At 48.2% G+C, this 15,534-nt stretch overlaps 8 protein-coding genes across 8 annotated transcripts; 1 reads left to right on the top strand and 7 right to left on the bottom strand.

Moving 5' to 3' along the window:
- Positions 1-74: 74 nt before the first annotated feature.
- On the bottom strand, positions 75-1,209 carry N7509_002727 (isopenicillin N synthase family dioxygenase; the record flags this gene model as incomplete). Its single annotated transcript, XM_056627364.1, has 2 exons — positions 75-1,061; positions 1,117-1,209. The coding sequence occupies 2 exons, from the start codon at positions 1,207-1,209 to the stop codon at positions 75-77; spliced, it is 1,080 nt and encodes a 359-aa protein (XP_056493159.1).
- Positions 1,210-1,953: 744 nt separating this feature from the next.
- On the top strand, positions 1,954-2,913 carry N7509_002726 (uncharacterized protein; the record flags this gene model as incomplete). Its single annotated transcript, XM_056627363.1, has 1 exon — positions 1,954-2,913. The coding sequence occupies one exon, from the start codon at positions 1,954-1,956 to the stop codon at positions 2,911-2,913; it is 960 nt and encodes a 319-aa protein (XP_056493158.1).
- A 237-nt stretch (positions 2,914-3,150) lies between these two features.
- N7509_002725 (uncharacterized protein) lies at positions 3,151-4,086 on the bottom strand (the record flags this gene model as incomplete). The annotated part of the gene is made up of 1 exon (XM_056627362.1): positions 3,151-4,086. The coding sequence occupies one exon, from the start codon at positions 4,084-4,086 to the stop codon at positions 3,151-3,153; it is 936 nt and encodes a 311-aa protein (XP_056493157.1).
- Positions 4,087-4,324: 238 nt separating this feature from the next.
- On the bottom strand, positions 4,325-5,002 carry N7509_002724 (uncharacterized protein; the record flags this gene model as incomplete). The annotated part of the gene is made up of 1 exon (XM_056627361.1): positions 4,325-5,002. The coding sequence occupies one exon, from the start codon at positions 5,000-5,002 to the stop codon at positions 4,325-4,327; it is 678 nt and encodes a 225-aa protein (XP_056493156.1).
- A 589-nt stretch (positions 5,003-5,591) lies between these two features.
- N7509_002723 (Zn(II)2Cys6 transcription factor domain-containing protein) lies at positions 5,592-8,011 on the bottom strand (the record flags this gene model as incomplete). The annotated part of the gene is made up of 3 exons (XM_056627360.1): positions 5,592-6,109; positions 6,165-6,473; positions 6,532-8,011. 3 exons carry the CDS (start codon positions 8,009-8,011, stop codon positions 5,592-5,594), a joined length of 2,307 nt encoding a protein of 768 aa, XP_056493155.1.
- A 1,218-nt stretch (positions 8,012-9,229) lies between these two features.
- On the bottom strand, positions 9,230-10,107 carry N7509_002722 (alpha/beta hydrolase; the record flags this gene model as incomplete). The annotated part of the gene is made up of 2 exons (XM_056627359.1): positions 9,230-9,565; positions 9,649-10,107. 2 exons carry the CDS (start codon positions 10,105-10,107, stop codon positions 9,230-9,232), a joined length of 795 nt encoding a protein of 264 aa, XP_056493154.1.
- A 410-nt stretch (positions 10,108-10,517) lies between these two features.
- Positions 10,518-11,771, bottom strand: N7509_002721 (carbon-nitrogen hydrolase family protein; the record flags this gene model as incomplete). The annotated part of the gene is given in 4 exon segments (XM_056627358.1): positions 10,518-10,531; positions 10,545-10,838; positions 10,908-11,232; positions 11,295-11,771. The coding sequence occupies 4 exon segments, from the start codon at positions 11,769-11,771 to the stop codon at positions 10,518-10,520; spliced, it is 1,110 nt and encodes a 369-aa protein (XP_056493153.1).
- Positions 11,772-12,080: 309 nt separating this feature from the next.
- On the bottom strand, positions 12,081-14,289 carry N7509_002720 (fungal specific transcription factor domain-containing protein; the record flags this gene model as incomplete). Its single annotated transcript, XM_056627357.1, has 4 exons — positions 12,081-12,584; positions 12,636-13,085; positions 13,136-13,579; positions 13,633-14,289. Coding segments are annotated over 4 exons (2,055 nt in total), but the record flags the coding sequence as incomplete, so codon positions are not given.
- Between the last annotated feature and the right edge of the window lie 1,245 nt (positions 14,290-15,534).

Raw genomic sequence — 15,534 nt, 5'->3', positions numbered from 1 at the left:
TCACCGACTTTTGGTGTCCCATCGGGTACCGACTGCAAGGGTTCTGGCGAAGAAAGGAGTTCCAAGGTTGATGATCAATAGGTCTCTGTCAGTCGTTGGACTAGATAGTCGCCCGCGGTAACGTCTGTGTACTTTTTTGCAACATGGATATCTTCACCGTACGTTCCTGGTAGGGCCTTGATGACCTTATTGTTGTTGGGGTTGCAGAAGTACGCAATGCTGTAACGTGAAGGGTAGATGTCGGACGAGCTCTCCTCGTCCTCGGGCTTGGGTGGTTGTATTACTCGATGGCGGGTACTCTTAATAGTATCGTTTGACCAGCGCGCGAGCAGGTCGCCGGCATTGATCACGATTGTATCGGCGATTGGAGTGGCGTCAACAAACGATCCCCTGGGACTGCGCACTTGCAAGCCCCCATGTCGATCTTGGAAGAGCAGTGTAACCGAGCCATAATCACTATGTTCACCAGCGCGAACTTGGTCGGGGTTCTTCTTGAAGACATCTTTGTGGACGGGCGGATAATGCAAAAGGCGAAGGTTATTATCGCCATCACTTACAAATTCGTCGAAAAAGTGCTCGGGCAGGTTCATGCCAAGGGCGATCGAGTTCATGACTTGCTTGTGTAGATTTTTGCACATCTCAAAAAACGCAAGCATTGTTTCCTTGAACCTTTTGCCTTCGTCATCGAGATGGTCAGGCCAGCGGTTCGGCAAGCCATCTACGTCCTCCCGGCCAATCTCCATAGTCTCTTTGATGTCGGGTGCAGACTTCCGGCGAGTATCTATCTCACCTGTTTCATCAAGGGTAGCGAGCTTTTCTCGCCCGATGGCAACGTATCCACGATTTGATTGTGGGGTTGTCCATCCTAAACCGTTCTTCTGGTCCTGGGGGCGATCGAAGAATCGAGCAGATGAAGAGAACACCTGAGACACAACCGATGGTGGTATTCCGTGATTTTTTAAGTAGAGAAAGCCGGAGGTTTTGAACGCCTCTGTGATGGATAAGGCGACGGCATGCTTGTCAGACGGAGTTCCCGAAAAAAAGGGACCGAAGTCTATCAGCTAGAGGTGTCTCGAGTGAGCCTTTTGAGTATCCTAACATCTCAACTCCACCGACCGACAATCTCAAGGGTGGATTTACAGGAATCACCAAATCATCCTTGTTCACGGCCACAGATGCAGGGTGGAGCTCTCGAGGACTGTTGGCCATGATATCGAATGCGTAGGCGATGGGGGACCGGAATGGTTGAGGAGATTATTGGAGAGGGGAAATGCAGGGGGGAAGTGAGAGGGGATGAAGATAAGGGGATCACCGATCACTTCCCACTAAATAACCTAGCTACCCTAATGCACGCATTCACTTTGTCTGGTTGATTGCCAGTGCTGGTCCCGTGCTGCGCTGATAAGCTGCGCGGAGGCGAATGTGCCACCGCTTCCCCGCCCGCATTGGGGGATGCAGATGATCTACTACCTGGGCATGTAGGTGCTAGAATTTGCCTGAATGAACACCAAGGCTTTAGAATTTTGAATGTCTTGCATGAGTATGAATTGAGAGGCTGGGATTGCATTGTCATAATGGCTATAAAAGTCGACGGCCACTGTAAAGAGATTATGTCGAACCTGGTTAGTATGTATCACGAGATGATTTCAAGTTACCGATGGAAACTTAAGAATCAAAATTGACTTCTTTTTGATTGGAGAAGAAGTATACAGAGACAGAAGGTAAAGAAACCACTTAGAAACCGAGGGATTCGTTGATGGTTCATCCATAGCTGTATTCAAGTTTATCATATAGAGTGCAAGCATCGCTTAACTCCGGCTAAACACCGCCCCACCGATCCTCGACTTTTGCTCTCCGGCCAGCTCACCCTGATCTTCAATCTCCAATCTCCAATCTTCAATCTTCAATCTTTATTTCTTTCCCCCCCCCCCACACCCCCCAACTCCACCCATCATGGACGCACCCAGGAATAGGAAGCAGCGCCGTGCTGCAGCGGCAACCTCTTCACTATCATCAACCTCCCCAGTCCATGAGATCGATATCCCTCTTGCTCATCCCCCACGCGATAACCCACCCCAGAAAGCCAGCGAGCGAACACTATATGACATCATTGCAGAGCGCCAAAATGAGCTGCAGGCAAAGGCAGACAAGGCAAACAAGGCGAGAGGAATGCCGGGAATACCGCTTGGACAAGAATTACCGCCCATGGGGAAGGGAACGCGGTTCGTAACTGTCGACGCGTCTGGGAACATTGTCGAGACGGACGGCAACATCGACAATGATGAACTGGTGGATGAAGATTCACAGAAACATAAAGCTGGTGGCAAGGTCCAATCTTCGATCAAAGACGATGTCGATGATGAGGATAGCGACGTCGATAATCCCCTCCCACCCTTCATCGATACCGTCCTTCTTTCGATGCCCCTCACAACACTCCACGGCACACTCTCCTACCTAGCCGCATACCAATACGCCGAATCAACGGATGCCATTCAAATAATAAAGGATTCTATCATGTTCACATTCCCTCTCTTGACATTCCTTGTGCATCTTGTTCACGGCCACATCTTTTCCTTCCGACTACGGAGCACTTCCAACCTTCTGGCCGAAAGTGCGCAGCCCATTTCACTCATCCCGATTACTCGAGACAAACTCACAGTCTCCTTCTTGCGACGACTAATCTTTCCACCTTCTATTCGCACACTCGTGTTTCTACCAATCTCTATTATGCTTGGAGTCCATCTGATTACCGTAACAAACGGAGAACCCTACTACGCTGTTATGAAAAAGGCACCTGCATATGGAACGGTTTGGATTTGGTTTATTCTGGAGTTGTCTTTTGGTCCAGCGGTACTGGGTGCACTGGGTCCCCTAATTTGGGGCGTTTGGTGGAAAGGATATGGCATTGTTTAAGCTGTTTGCATTCGGTGGCGGAGTATGAGCCTGGTCAATTTTGTACATTGCATTGCCTCTGGTTTCGGGACATTTCTCTTCTTGTAACATCTCAAAGCATATAAGGTTTCAATATTTCCTCTGGGGCATGTGGCCGCAGCAACTCGACGATCTCCTGCCATACCTTCTTCTGCATAGCCTTTCCCTGTACGCTTGTGCATGATTCACCCGTGCTATATCTCTGGTTAGAAAAACTGATTAATAAACTGCTTGGTGTTGAACGTACTCGAGAAATGTGTCAGAGTTCCACAACTTGCCATGACCCTCAGGGCCCAGAATTGCGCCGCTCACGTAACTCCTTGCTCCCTGTTCTGCTGTACGAAAGAAGAGCGACTGGAGCATGATCATCGGAAGCTGAAGGATGGTGGGGAAATCGCGGCCCAGTGTTGTTTTGCAAGGGCCAGGACAGACCGCATTGATGATAATACCAGGATCACCTTGGTCCAGTTCAAACGAGTCAGTTCCTTGTATGATACCCTCCAAAATGTACATTTGAAACAGTTTCGCAATCTGGTATTGTCGCTGTACACCGAAGAATTTGGCTTGGTTAACTTGGTCCAAGACTGCGTCATTGCTTTGCGAGAAACAATCAATCCTAGCGGAGCGGCAAGCAATGCTTGCCACTATCTCGAGGTGGGCTGGAGTTTTGGATATCTTGGCCGATTTTCGAAGTTGTGGAATAATCAAAACCGCCAGTAGCGCCGTAGAGAGAACCATGATTTGAACCGTCATCTCATGACCTTCCGGGCCAAGGCGAAAGGATGGCGATGCCACGCCTGCGTTTAAGATGGCAATGTTGATCCTCTCTTCTTTGGAGATCGCCGCAGCGAACCGTTTAACAGAATCAAATGTACTCATGTCAAGCTCATATAATTGAATGTTGTTCTTATCATAGCCAGTCTGCCGGCATATCTTAGCGCGAGCCTCTTCGCCTCGCCTGAGAGACCGGACGCCGAATATAAGACGAGAGGCACCCAGTGCAGCGAATTTAAGAGATGCTTCAAATCCGAGTCCAGCATTGGCTCCGGTAATGAGAATCGTCTTGCCGGCAAAGGACTCAGTGGGGTTTGCGGGAGGATGGCGGCCGGACCACCATATCATCGCTGCATCTCCGTCGGGTGGTGTTGATATCATTGTGAATTTGCTTAAATAGAGGGATATAAATCGAGGCGAATGAACTTCGGAAAATTACTTGAAGTCGATGGTGGTGGAAATGCCTTTTATAGGGTTGACTCGGCAAGTCCGAAAAACGTTCCGAAGTCACACCGGACACATGATCATCAAATGATGCTCTTAGACAGAGTTCTTTAGCCGATTAAGGATAGATTTGAGTGGATCACAGTGTCCCCTGGGCTGGTATAGTGGAGGTTGCTCATTGGCTTCTTCTTCCAACATAGTTGATAATATTCGAGCTGCCTTGCCCTGGGTCAGCATCACCCCATGTGGGCTGAAAGATATTTCCAACAAGGCCAAATCTTGATTCAATCTTTCCGAGCATGTCGTCGCTTATTTGTACAAGAATCTTTACTTGAATATCAAGTCGAGCCTCCAATTTGAAGCCCCCGAGATTCATACCAGGGAACAATTGGGGTATCGGATGTTGTATTCCCAGAAGAATCGGGAGACAGTCCAGTACGCAGGATAGAATCGTTCGATAGATTCGTACCAAGCCAATGTAACATGAAAGCAGCACGAACATGGTCGGTGTATCGCAAGTCAATTCAAACGGCGCAGAGCTGGCACAAGGCTGAAATTGATTCAGTATATCAATCAAAGACGTGGAATAGTCTAACATCCGCCCGATCATGAGATTTTGACTCGTGACAGGGTTTAATCCCGATGAGTTAAGTGCCTCGGGGCATTTATCGGCAGTAATGCAGCACTTGACAGTCTCGAGGCCGGCAACAACACTGGCTTGAAGATTGCCTAACTTTCTCAAGCAATCGTCCCGGGCCTCAGACGGTGGAGTCATAGGCACAGGATCAGGTAGCGCGGTTGAAGTAAGGTCTTGGCCAAAGTTTTGCAACCAGAAGTGATTGAAGTCGTCCATATTGGCGGGAGAGATGAGCTGCGGCAGGGCCGAGTCGGACTCGGAGGTATTAATTTCAGGGGAGTAGCCAACGGCAGCAAGTTCGCATCTAGCGTTGGAGTTACAGAAGAGGGCTCTCCATGGCCATTGGGGGATTGAATATGGGAATCCCCCGCATCGCTCAAGTGTTGAGGGCGACCAGATCTGAGAGCAGGGCTTGTGAGGCATTCGGCGTTGATCTTTTCGCATCGACGGCACTGCACCGCATGGCCACGCTCACAGCGGAGCTTGTGACGCCTGCACCGGTCGCATGCCGATCGACGGTTTCCCAGACTTTCGGCGACCATAATGTCAGTCGGTAAGACTATTACTTTGGTGATGGGAGTTGTAGATGTTTGATTCGGCTCGTTTACGGGAGGAAAGGTGGAGTTCGGAGACAAGTGGAGTTCCCATTCGGGGCTCCATCGGACTCGGCGACCTTGACTACACAATACAGCACAGCGGATAGAAATGAGATTGATATTATTTTCTGCTTAGAAACAGCGCTAGTTATTGAAAGAGTTCAGTATTTCATTGAGAGTGAAGTTGATTCATTATGCATCTGTCCCATCTATGTGTCAAAATCATTAGACCAGCATTCCGATATGATATCCCCATACTTATACAATAAGGACTTCAAAACCTGCCCAGCTTCTTGAGATCCTCCAACGGTTACCTCGAGAGATAGAAGGCCCTTCATGAGACAATCAATTTGATCATGCCATAGATCACCTGGGAGACAATTGGCGTCATTATCAAAATCCCAAATTCCAGTCCCCCTGGAAACTTGAAGTCGGGCAAAGTATACCACGGCTTTCTCGATACTCGTTGTCATGATCCTTGGGGTCACATGATAGGCGGTGATTGGAGCTTCAGACGCAAGTCCATTTTGCAGATTGAACGCCTCCTCAATGGGCAAATCAAGCACCCGTCTAGCTGTCTGTGCGACGGAAAAAGCCGCTTCGCGCTGATATTGTCGTATAGGTTGACCGAAGTCTTGCGCACAGTCATTTAACATGGAATTAATATGAGGACCCAAAGAGTCTGCAAGGACAAGGACCCCCATATCCCATGGCACAACAAGGGAGACTATTACCACTCGTCAGTGAAGGATACATGGATGGCGAGATGGTAGGGGTCATACCGCAGGATACCCTTGATGGCATAGAAAGATCATAGAAATTTGCTCTGCAGCGCTCGATGAAAGGTCGAACCTTCTCATTGAAAGCTCCAATCAGATTTACCACATAATTGACCGAATCGAGAATTTCGGAGCCAAGACCCTGGGGGTTCTTATAGGAACGCTGGAGGTCATTCTTCAAATCCGCAATCCGCCTCCAAATAAAGAAAGCCTCCGATGCCATCATTCGACATATTTCTGGGATTTTGCGGTCGTATTCTCCCGGACTCTCCGAGAAAAATGTTGATGGGGCTGAGTTGTCACGATTAAATGCTGGGATGTTTTAGCACTGTTTTCTAATCGAATTCTACCGGTTTGTGCTTGAGCTCACTATTCATATCGTGAAGAGGATCTGGAAGTCGGCACTGGTGATTTGACATCAAAGCAGCTCCGGTGTCACGAATATACCCACTCCAACGCACTAGAGTGAGGCTGGCTTCTGCAAGAGCGCCGTATTGAGAGAATGGTCCTAGGGCAGTGCAGTAATCCTGAACAAGCTTATCTAGTTCATGTAGCTTCTGCAGACCAATAACGAGAATTTCATGCTCTATACTTGTCTCCCTCGAATCATTGCGAGCGCTGATGGGAATGGCGGTTCCGTCGAAGATAAAGGCTGCAAAAACAGCTCGAAAAGACCGAACAGATCTTGCCTCATCGATGGCCATCCGGGCTTGGTTCCATGCATCAGTATAGAACTCACATGGAGAGCTCCGTGGTGGCTTTTTCTCGTGAAGTCTGGCAACGGTGGCGTCACTTGGAGAAGCCCAACGGTCGACTTCAGACCCAGTGATAGGTAGCCATTGCAGAGCAAACAATCGCAGTGCAGCCCTGAGGGCCGTGTCGGACCTTCGTTTCGAAGCTTGGCTCAGTCTATTTCCATAAAGATCCCCAAAGTGGTCCAGGAACCTTGCACATCCCACAATCGTCATGCCATTGCCTTCTCTGCGCGTCTGACCCCCAGAGAAACCTGGTTTCATCCGAGCCTGCAATTGCCCTGATGTATTAAAGGAGTGCGAAGGAGAGTTAGATTCATCTTTATCCGAGGGGGATGGATTCGTGACTGGTGTTGGCTCATTCGAGCTTTCATGCCTGCTGTTCTCTATCTCGTAACGAATTCCCGTTGCATATAGATTAGTGTCGCAATCTAGGAAGCGTTTCGCAGACCCAGTTAGAATCGCTTCGTATATGCTTATAAGTCGCTCGTCGAGGATGCTGGCGTCTAATCTTGAATTTAATAAATGAATGGGACTGCGGGGCGAGCTTCCCGGTACAAATTCTCTCCCGTATGGGAGACGCTGTACTGCCTGCGATTCAGTCGGCAAAACAGAAAGCATCCTATCATTTTGCGAGTCAGATGAGATTTGTGGGCCTGACAACGCTGGCTCGGGTGTAGTGGTGGAGTGTAAATCACTCGCCAAGTAATCGTCGATGTCAAAATTGAGCCACGCAACGAAATCATCATGGGTGTCCGTAGAAGTGAATTCAGATGTACTGTTCAGGGATCTTCGAGGCGTATCCACCGGGTCGTCGAATGGTGTTTGGTCGTTAAAAGTTGGAATTTGGTTCGGCCTTGAATTCAAGTTATTTTCAAGTTGGCGTTGTCGTTTTTTTGGTCGAGAGTTCAACCGGGATGAGGCGAAATTAAATGTACATGTATGCCCGAGTCGTGTGCAATGCGCGCAGGAGGCATTTGCGTCGGTGAATGCATGAGAGGAGAAAAAGCAGCGGCGTTTGGAGCGCCTACAAGGATCGCAGCTAGAATTCTGTCGACGCTGCGGCTCCGATGGGATGCCAGCCCCTTGAAACGACATGTCGGACAGAGCAAGTCGAATGTAGAGCAGCCTTCCACCCCTCGGTGTGGCATATAAGCGTAATTTCTGGATGAGACTGTTATCAGCCTTAAGACCGAAAACTTCGCATGATATGGTCAGAAGCTACTTCGTTCCGGCTACTCGCGCTGATCCAAGCAGGTCTGAGTTCATGCCTTGATGCCTGAATTATGACGCATCGCCGCAGAGGCTGAGCTATTCCCCACCAGAAAGACCGAATTTCAAGTGGAAAGACTACAATGCCAAAAGGATTATAGAAATTCTTTCTAAATGTAATTTCTTATCTCAGAAATCAATTTATTCCTGCCTGATCAGGTCGACCTTCCATCAACCTTATTGAGCTGCAACTTTTCGTAGTCATAATCATCCAACATCCGTACCTTCATTTCATTAAAATTAAAGCGCTCATGCGATTGGAGTTGAGAAAACTTACATTCACGACAATAACAGGATCTGCGCCCTCCGAAAGAAGAGGAAAGTTCTCTGGGAGGCGAATGAAGCAGCTACTCCCACACTCTCCACAAAATTGGTGCCAAACATTTTTCGTGGCGAATTGATACTCCTTCAGCGAATCTTGACCTTTTTCAAAGGTAAAGTCCTTACGAAAGGGGTAAACAAGCAGATATCCATTTTTGGTGCAAATGGAGCAGTTGCATGCAGTCACGGGGTACTGGAGAAGAGGGGGAGATATGTTGAACTTGAAGCGCACTGTGCCACAATGGCACTGGCCAGTGTGAGAGGAGGATTCGGAGGTTGGGGCTGGTGGAAAGGGCATGACAATGATCACATTCACGAACTTTTCTACAGGATACTCAAATTGGATTCTCACGGGCTATTTAAGGTCGAGTATGCGTTGCTCTTGCTTTCTTCACTTCCGGATAGGCAGCCTTGCGTGTCTTACATTCGGCTGGAGCCTAGATTCTACCCCTCATTTAGTAGATGTCATTTAATTAAATCCATAACTACTAGTCATGCAGTCAACCTAGTAGATGGACGTCCATCTATTGGTTTATAAGTATATGGCACACAATTAATTGAATACATAGCACCCTCTTAGCGCTCAATCAAGCAGTCCTCTAGGGCTGTTTAACTCATTTTATCACCATGGTGTTCTTCTGATAGTACTATATACTAACTAAACAGATTGGAAGGAACTGGAGAGCGCGACCCGGCCAGTCGCTGCATCACACATGGTTATAGCTAAATGACCTCGCCCGCCGCTCTTCGGACACAGTCCACAATATAGCTTGGGTTGCTCAGGAATGGTGAATGACCTTCATCGCATCGCTCAACATGAAATGCGCCGTTTCCCTGTGCTACGATTCTCTCTTGTACACAAGCCGGCAAAGCCTGGTCCTTCTGGCACACAATGTACGTGCTCGCAATCTCAAGATAAGCCGTGTAGGTGACTGGAACAGCTAATGGGGCAAGCGGAAATGATCCCAGCAGAGAGATTGCTTCTTTCACGTCTCCAGGATCGCAGTCGTTGTACAGCGCAAGGCTGCAGACATCTCCATCGAGTACCATCGATCCATCCTAAGAAACAAGATCAGTCAGTTTCGATACTAGATTCAAATTGACTCTTGGAATTGTTCAAAGCAAAGTGACAATCATCATACCGCTTGAATTTGAATCCCGCCATGTTTTTCTTGCAGCTCCTTTCGCTGTTTGTCCAACTCCTCTTCTTCGGGGGTCGCTGGTACCATCTGGCCTGCATAGCTTTGTCCTTTTGGTAAAGCCATCGCACACATGTAGATCAGGTGACGAACTGAAGATTCGAGGCATTGCTTCTCCCGGTCGGCCTTCCCAAGCCCTTTCGCGGCTTCAGCCATGGCAATCCCGCCAAATGAATGAGCGACTGTAATGACGTCCTTGCCAGCATCAAGATACTTCAAGATGACACGACGGACTTCTTCGGCATCTTTTTCCCAAGTCGAATGTGGCGGACTCGAGTCGATAGAAGGGAGGTCCACGCCTTCTGCTTCATATCCCAGCCTTTTGAGTCCATCGATGACATAGTGATAGTGCTGAGGTCTGTGCCATGCACCAGGCACAATGACGATAGCTGGTTTGGTCATTTCAAGGCCGGTAAAATAGTAGATGAGAAGTCGTAGAAGGGAGGCTGAGTTGATTAAATTGGATTCAGGAGATGCAAGAGCTTAAATATTTCGAATTTGTTCATCGCCAGGTTGTCCACCCCGCTACTGTTTTGCGCCTGAAGGTGGATAGGTCCATTAAATCTTACAGTTTAACCGCTCTTATTGGCTGCAATTTGGAACGGAGCCGATATACATCGGCTCCGCCATGCTGACTCCACCCGGAGGGTAAGAATGAACAAGTCTTGCTACTTTCGCGCAGAGAGATAGTTGTTGAGTTATTGTAGTGCGATACTGACTTTTTTTCTCCGATTTAATCATGCAGGGTTGAAACAATGCCGACAAGCATTTCCCGCGCCAAATTGTATTTTGATCATTCCGGTATCTGGTATCTATATAGTTGCTACTAGTACTAGTACTACTGTAGGGGGTTTCCTTTCTCAAAAGGGGTGGCGGGTTCAGATCCAGTCCTTCCACAGTCAGCTTAAACGCATCGTTCCTTGAATAGCTACCGGCAACATCCATGTCGAGTCTACCACGCTCGCAATCCTCAAGGTCGATTTCATGGATCAGAAGACCATCCTTGCTGGAGATATCGCTTGAGTCCGCCGACTTGAGCTTGTCATCAACGCAAGTCTCCCAAGTCGGCTCGGCAATAACTTCACCGAGTGGTCCGACGATGCAAGATCCGCCGCGACAAATATATCTCTCTCCTGTGTTTGGCAATTTGTTAGAATATTGTGGTACTTCATTAAGGAGGAGTTGATGAGGAGGTATCTTACCGTCGGCTTTATCTTCGGCCTTCGCATGGTCGGTGATCCAAGAAGGAAGCTCATTGTATCGCACACACTGGTTGGCGGAAAGGACAAACGTACGGCCTTCGCCTCCAATGGTCCGCATGAGCGGCAACCAGGTGTCACGGCTGTCAGCCGTCGGCGCAAGGTAAATATTGACATTCTGCGAATAGAGGCTCTGACGAAGCAAAGGCATGAAGTTTTCCCAGCAAATTGCGAGACCGAGAGTCAGCTTGACACCGTTAAGCTCGGTAGTAACGGCCTTCAGGCTGGAGGCTGAGCCTTGACCCCAGACAAGACGTTCGGAGCCGGTCTGAAAAGGCTTAGCAGTGGAATTTTTGATTGATTGGGTATATGGGGCAGGAAGGTACTTACAGGCATAACCTTTCGCCTTTTCCCGATGACTCCAGAGTTCGGATCCACAAAAACGGCAGAGCAGTACAAAGTACCACCGGACTTTTCGATCAATCCAGTTGCAATAAAGACGCCGGTCTCTCTAGAGACCTGCTCAAGGAACTCTCGTGTTCCATCTCCACGGCGGTCAGATCCTTTGGCTACAGGGAGTTTGCGCTCGACCCAGTCATCGCCAGCTCCGGCGGGGGTGTCGCCGAGGTCCACGGCGGCCTTGAAATATTGAAGGAATTGCTCCCGGCCGTGAGGAGCCCGCGCACCAAACGCGGTGCCAAAATCGCAGGTTCGAGGATATCCTCCCAGATAAGCCTCGGGGAAAAGAAGGAGCTTCACTCCTCGAGATGCGGCATGCTCGGTAATGCTTTTTAGAGCGGCAAGTGTAGCTCCGAGGGATGAAAGAGTGCGAGTTTGTGCCACCGCGACGGTCAGCTTTTGAGGCATATTGGTGGCTTGAAAGTTAGTGAGTGAGTAAGTTGAAGAAGAAGGTGCCTCGCAGGAAAAATATTTAAATAGCTCAAGGTCTTGACCTTCGGCAGTTGAAGTGGTCCACACGAGTCATCATCGGTGCGGGGACTCCGATGTGGAGTCTTCGGAGCCAAATGTCCGACAGCGTCGATACTTTCGAAGCTCCCAGGTCCCTTGGAATACAAAGATTATAAAAAAGCTTGAGGTATTTTATTGAGCAAACGATGCTGCTAGAATTCAGCCGAGCCAAATAAAGAAGGGAATATCAACGAGTCATCGAACACCTCATATTCGCCTTCCAATCCCCCCCATTCTTGTCATCGGATCATTGAACACAGTCCCCGGAAACAAAGAGCAATGCTCGGAACAGAAGTGCTCGGTAATTTCCTGAATCCCATTTTCTTGATTGGGCACTTGGCCAGAATTTCCGACAGGACTGGAGGGAAAATCTTCGTTGACCATCTCATCTAGCATCCGCAAAACTCCACGATTCTTTACAACGACTCTTAACCAATCCATTTGGGATTTGATACGAGTAACTGCGTCCGCAGATAGACACCGTGGGATTGATTCCACGCTGTGTAGAGGAATCTCCTTGGCCAGGATGTCGAATATGTCGCGAAGGGGCTCGGCTTGAATCCAACGCTCAGATAGAATTGCTAGGCCCGTTGAGCAGGCGCGTAATGCTTCAGATACCTCTAGGGAGCTGTATTCGGTTGATCGATGGGAGATCGGAGTTGCCCAGAAGCAATATAGAAAAGTGACACCAACATTGAACTGACTCAGAAGCTGCAATATATTTTAGTCAGATTCTTCCCGTCATCTTATGAAATGACTTACCCCAGGCCACAATTGGGCAGTCTGTCGATCCTTCTGGAACTCTCTGAAAGTCAACATTATTTGGACACTAGCTTTTACCGACCGCTCGCCGAAAGTGCCAGACGCGTTTTCTTTTGTGGGTTGATGCAACAAGAGGATTGTGTAATTGTATGCCATGCCAACCCACCGGTCACTCAAATAGCCTCTGGAGGATCTGTGGCTAAGCAATTGTATCTGCGTTCTCCAAGACTCTAGCTCTTGCAGCATATGTTGTCTCCATGCCGGGGAGGCATCAATCTTATTGAAGTCAGATCGCATCATTGTGCTAATAATTCGCGATTGAATACATCTGCATCGTATAAGATGTAGAGCTGGGGATATATGCGTTCTTTGAGGCAAGTCAGATGCCCGTGCCTGGCCAATTATTGTCGTATCGGGATACAAATGGGTGTCTTCGACATTCGAAAACATCTGGTTGCATTAGTTCTCATGTGGATCTGATGTAGCTGTTTGTACTCTACCTCAACAGTGATATGCTCATCAATGAGATTGTTCGGAATGTAATAAATCCAGCTAATCAATCGATCTAACGCGTATGCAGACCAGAAAACCCTGCGACGGATCTGTACCTCGAGCGAGAAATCGGGAAATGGTACATTAGGCTCAGTTTCGGCCAGATGAAGCTGATTGATGGCACAGTGGCGCATTGTTGCCGATGCCATTGATACAATCATCTGCGATGAAGGAGAATGCAGAGCATGCAAAGTCAAGACTAGATAGGCCTGTGCATGCAAAACTGAACTAGAATGTGCGAAAACAAATGGTAGAAAATTGATCGCCGTGTTGTACAATGACTGCCATGTCTTTAGTGACTTCTCTAGAGGCCGATGGAATGAACTTACTTGAGAAACGGCAATGTCGCTTTTAGATACTTGCGGAGTCAGAAGTATACTGACGGCTTGCACCTAATTTTCGGTTAATCACCATTGAAGAATAGTACGGGAAAAAGGACCCATACCATCACCACGAAAAAGTCTTTCCATCGGTCTTTCTGATCTGCAGTAGGCTCAACTTTCCTGAATGCTTTCCATGACTGATACCATTCCAAAAATGTATCACCATGAAGAAAGGGATACCGTGGATTCACTCTTTGAAGATAAACCTCGATGAGCCCATCGCTCACAGAATCCGAAAGACAGATTGAATCTCTCGGGGTGTTTAATTGAGCTGCCTCAGATGAATGAATTCGTATGTCGCGAAGACTATCGGTCTGAGGTGACTTTATCCCACAAGGATTTCCGCTTGAAAGGGCAGCTAGTATGCTAACCAATAGGGATGAATGACCGCATTGATCGCCATCTACCAGTTGCTGATCTGGTACTTCAGCATGGAGAAGGGAGGAAAAGGGGACATTGGAGGCCGGACATGCCGAGAGAATTAAATTGTGAGCAACTTCTGTTTCTGGTCTGGATAAACCTTCAACTGACTGTTGGGAAGGCGTGCATATCCTGGAAGTGTGGCGGGTTAAGGCTGAATTGTTTTGCAGTTCGAGGCCTTCGCCACCAATACATGAGTCCCTTGCAGCACTATGTCGTACAACTGGAGAGTCACCTTGTCCCGTATTCAGTGATTGAGCTTCAAGATGTGCAACTCTTTTCTGGAGAGATCGAGTATACCTAACCAGAAACGTATTAATGGATGACCCAAAAGGATGACGTATTTACTTACTCAAGACTGAACCGGTGTCTCCGATCAACATGGTCGCTGGAAATACACTCTATTGAAACTCAGATAGGATCTCATGATGAACTCAAACCAAAAGTACGCTCACATACCTTTGTTCGCTTGGGTGCAATTCTCGCACGGCCGCGTCTCGCTGCACTAGTGGAATGTCAGCCTCGCCCATCGCTAGTGATTATCAAAAGCTACTTTTTGTTTTCGTGATCGACACCTTCGACAGGACAGTTTTTTCTGTCTCTTTGCTGGTGATGCCATACTCTTGCGCTGGCATGATACTCTCACGCCATTTGCATCGGACTTGTCGGACTGTCGGCTCCGATGATCGGGGTGAAAAGGGCCGTCGGCTGAAAACCTTCCGATGACAAATTCCTGACCGATCGGGATACATCACGTGTATATACCATAGTACTTTTGTATGCTAGCAAACCATGTACGGGGTACATTTGTGATAGATGTTGTAGGATTGGGGCCAAGAATTTCCAGGTGAAGATTTACACATTTCTAAAATGGAATTGAGACCAATGATGCATGCAACCTCCAAATGTACTGACCGGCTGATATTACCAGGGCTAAAACAAGGCTAAACAGGGCAGTGATTGGTGGCCTTTTCAACTTCGGGAAGTATAGCCGAGTCAGCGAGAACTATCGGACAAGGCTGGGCTGGGCGAACAACCTTGGAAACTGCAAAGGTTTTGGACACGAGCAATGTACTCCGTACTTCGTAGATCTAGACCACATCCCAAAGTGCGGGATGTGAGTTTCATCTGTACGACCCTCTGCGGAGTATCTACATACATAGATCCTTTCAAGTTGAAACCTACCTCGCACAAAATTGTTTCGAGCTTAGACCCCTTCGGAGATACATTGACTCAAGCACCAAGGTTCCAGGAACCAGGAATTCGGCTATGTTACACAAATTTAATCTTGACCCGGCAAGACTAAGAGATCCCGCGTGGGCGTAGTGGGCGCACGGGGCCTGCGGCGGTGTGCTGAGAATTGCTTTTTTTTTGCGAATCCACCTCTGAATCTGCTTGAGTCATGACAGCGGCAGGGAGATCTATCCTGCAGTGGGGCTGCATATGGTTGCTGTGTACTCCGTACCCCTCTACGCCATGCATATTACATGTAAGAAGGTTTCTTTTTCAAATCATTATGCTTTCATGATTCCGAGATGAATTGG

Source organism: Penicillium cosmopolitanum (genome assembly GCF_028827165.1).
Source record: "Penicillium cosmopolitanum strain IBT 29677 chromosome Unknown utg000004l:1.0-4361866.0:1.0-4365735.0, whole genome shotgun sequence".
Classification (NCBI taxonomy): Eukaryota; Fungi; Ascomycota; class Eurotiomycetes; order Eurotiales; family Aspergillaceae; genus Penicillium; species Penicillium cosmopolitanum.
Note: the sequence above shows the minus strand (reverse complement) of the source record. Positions and strands in the feature narration are given on the sequence as shown.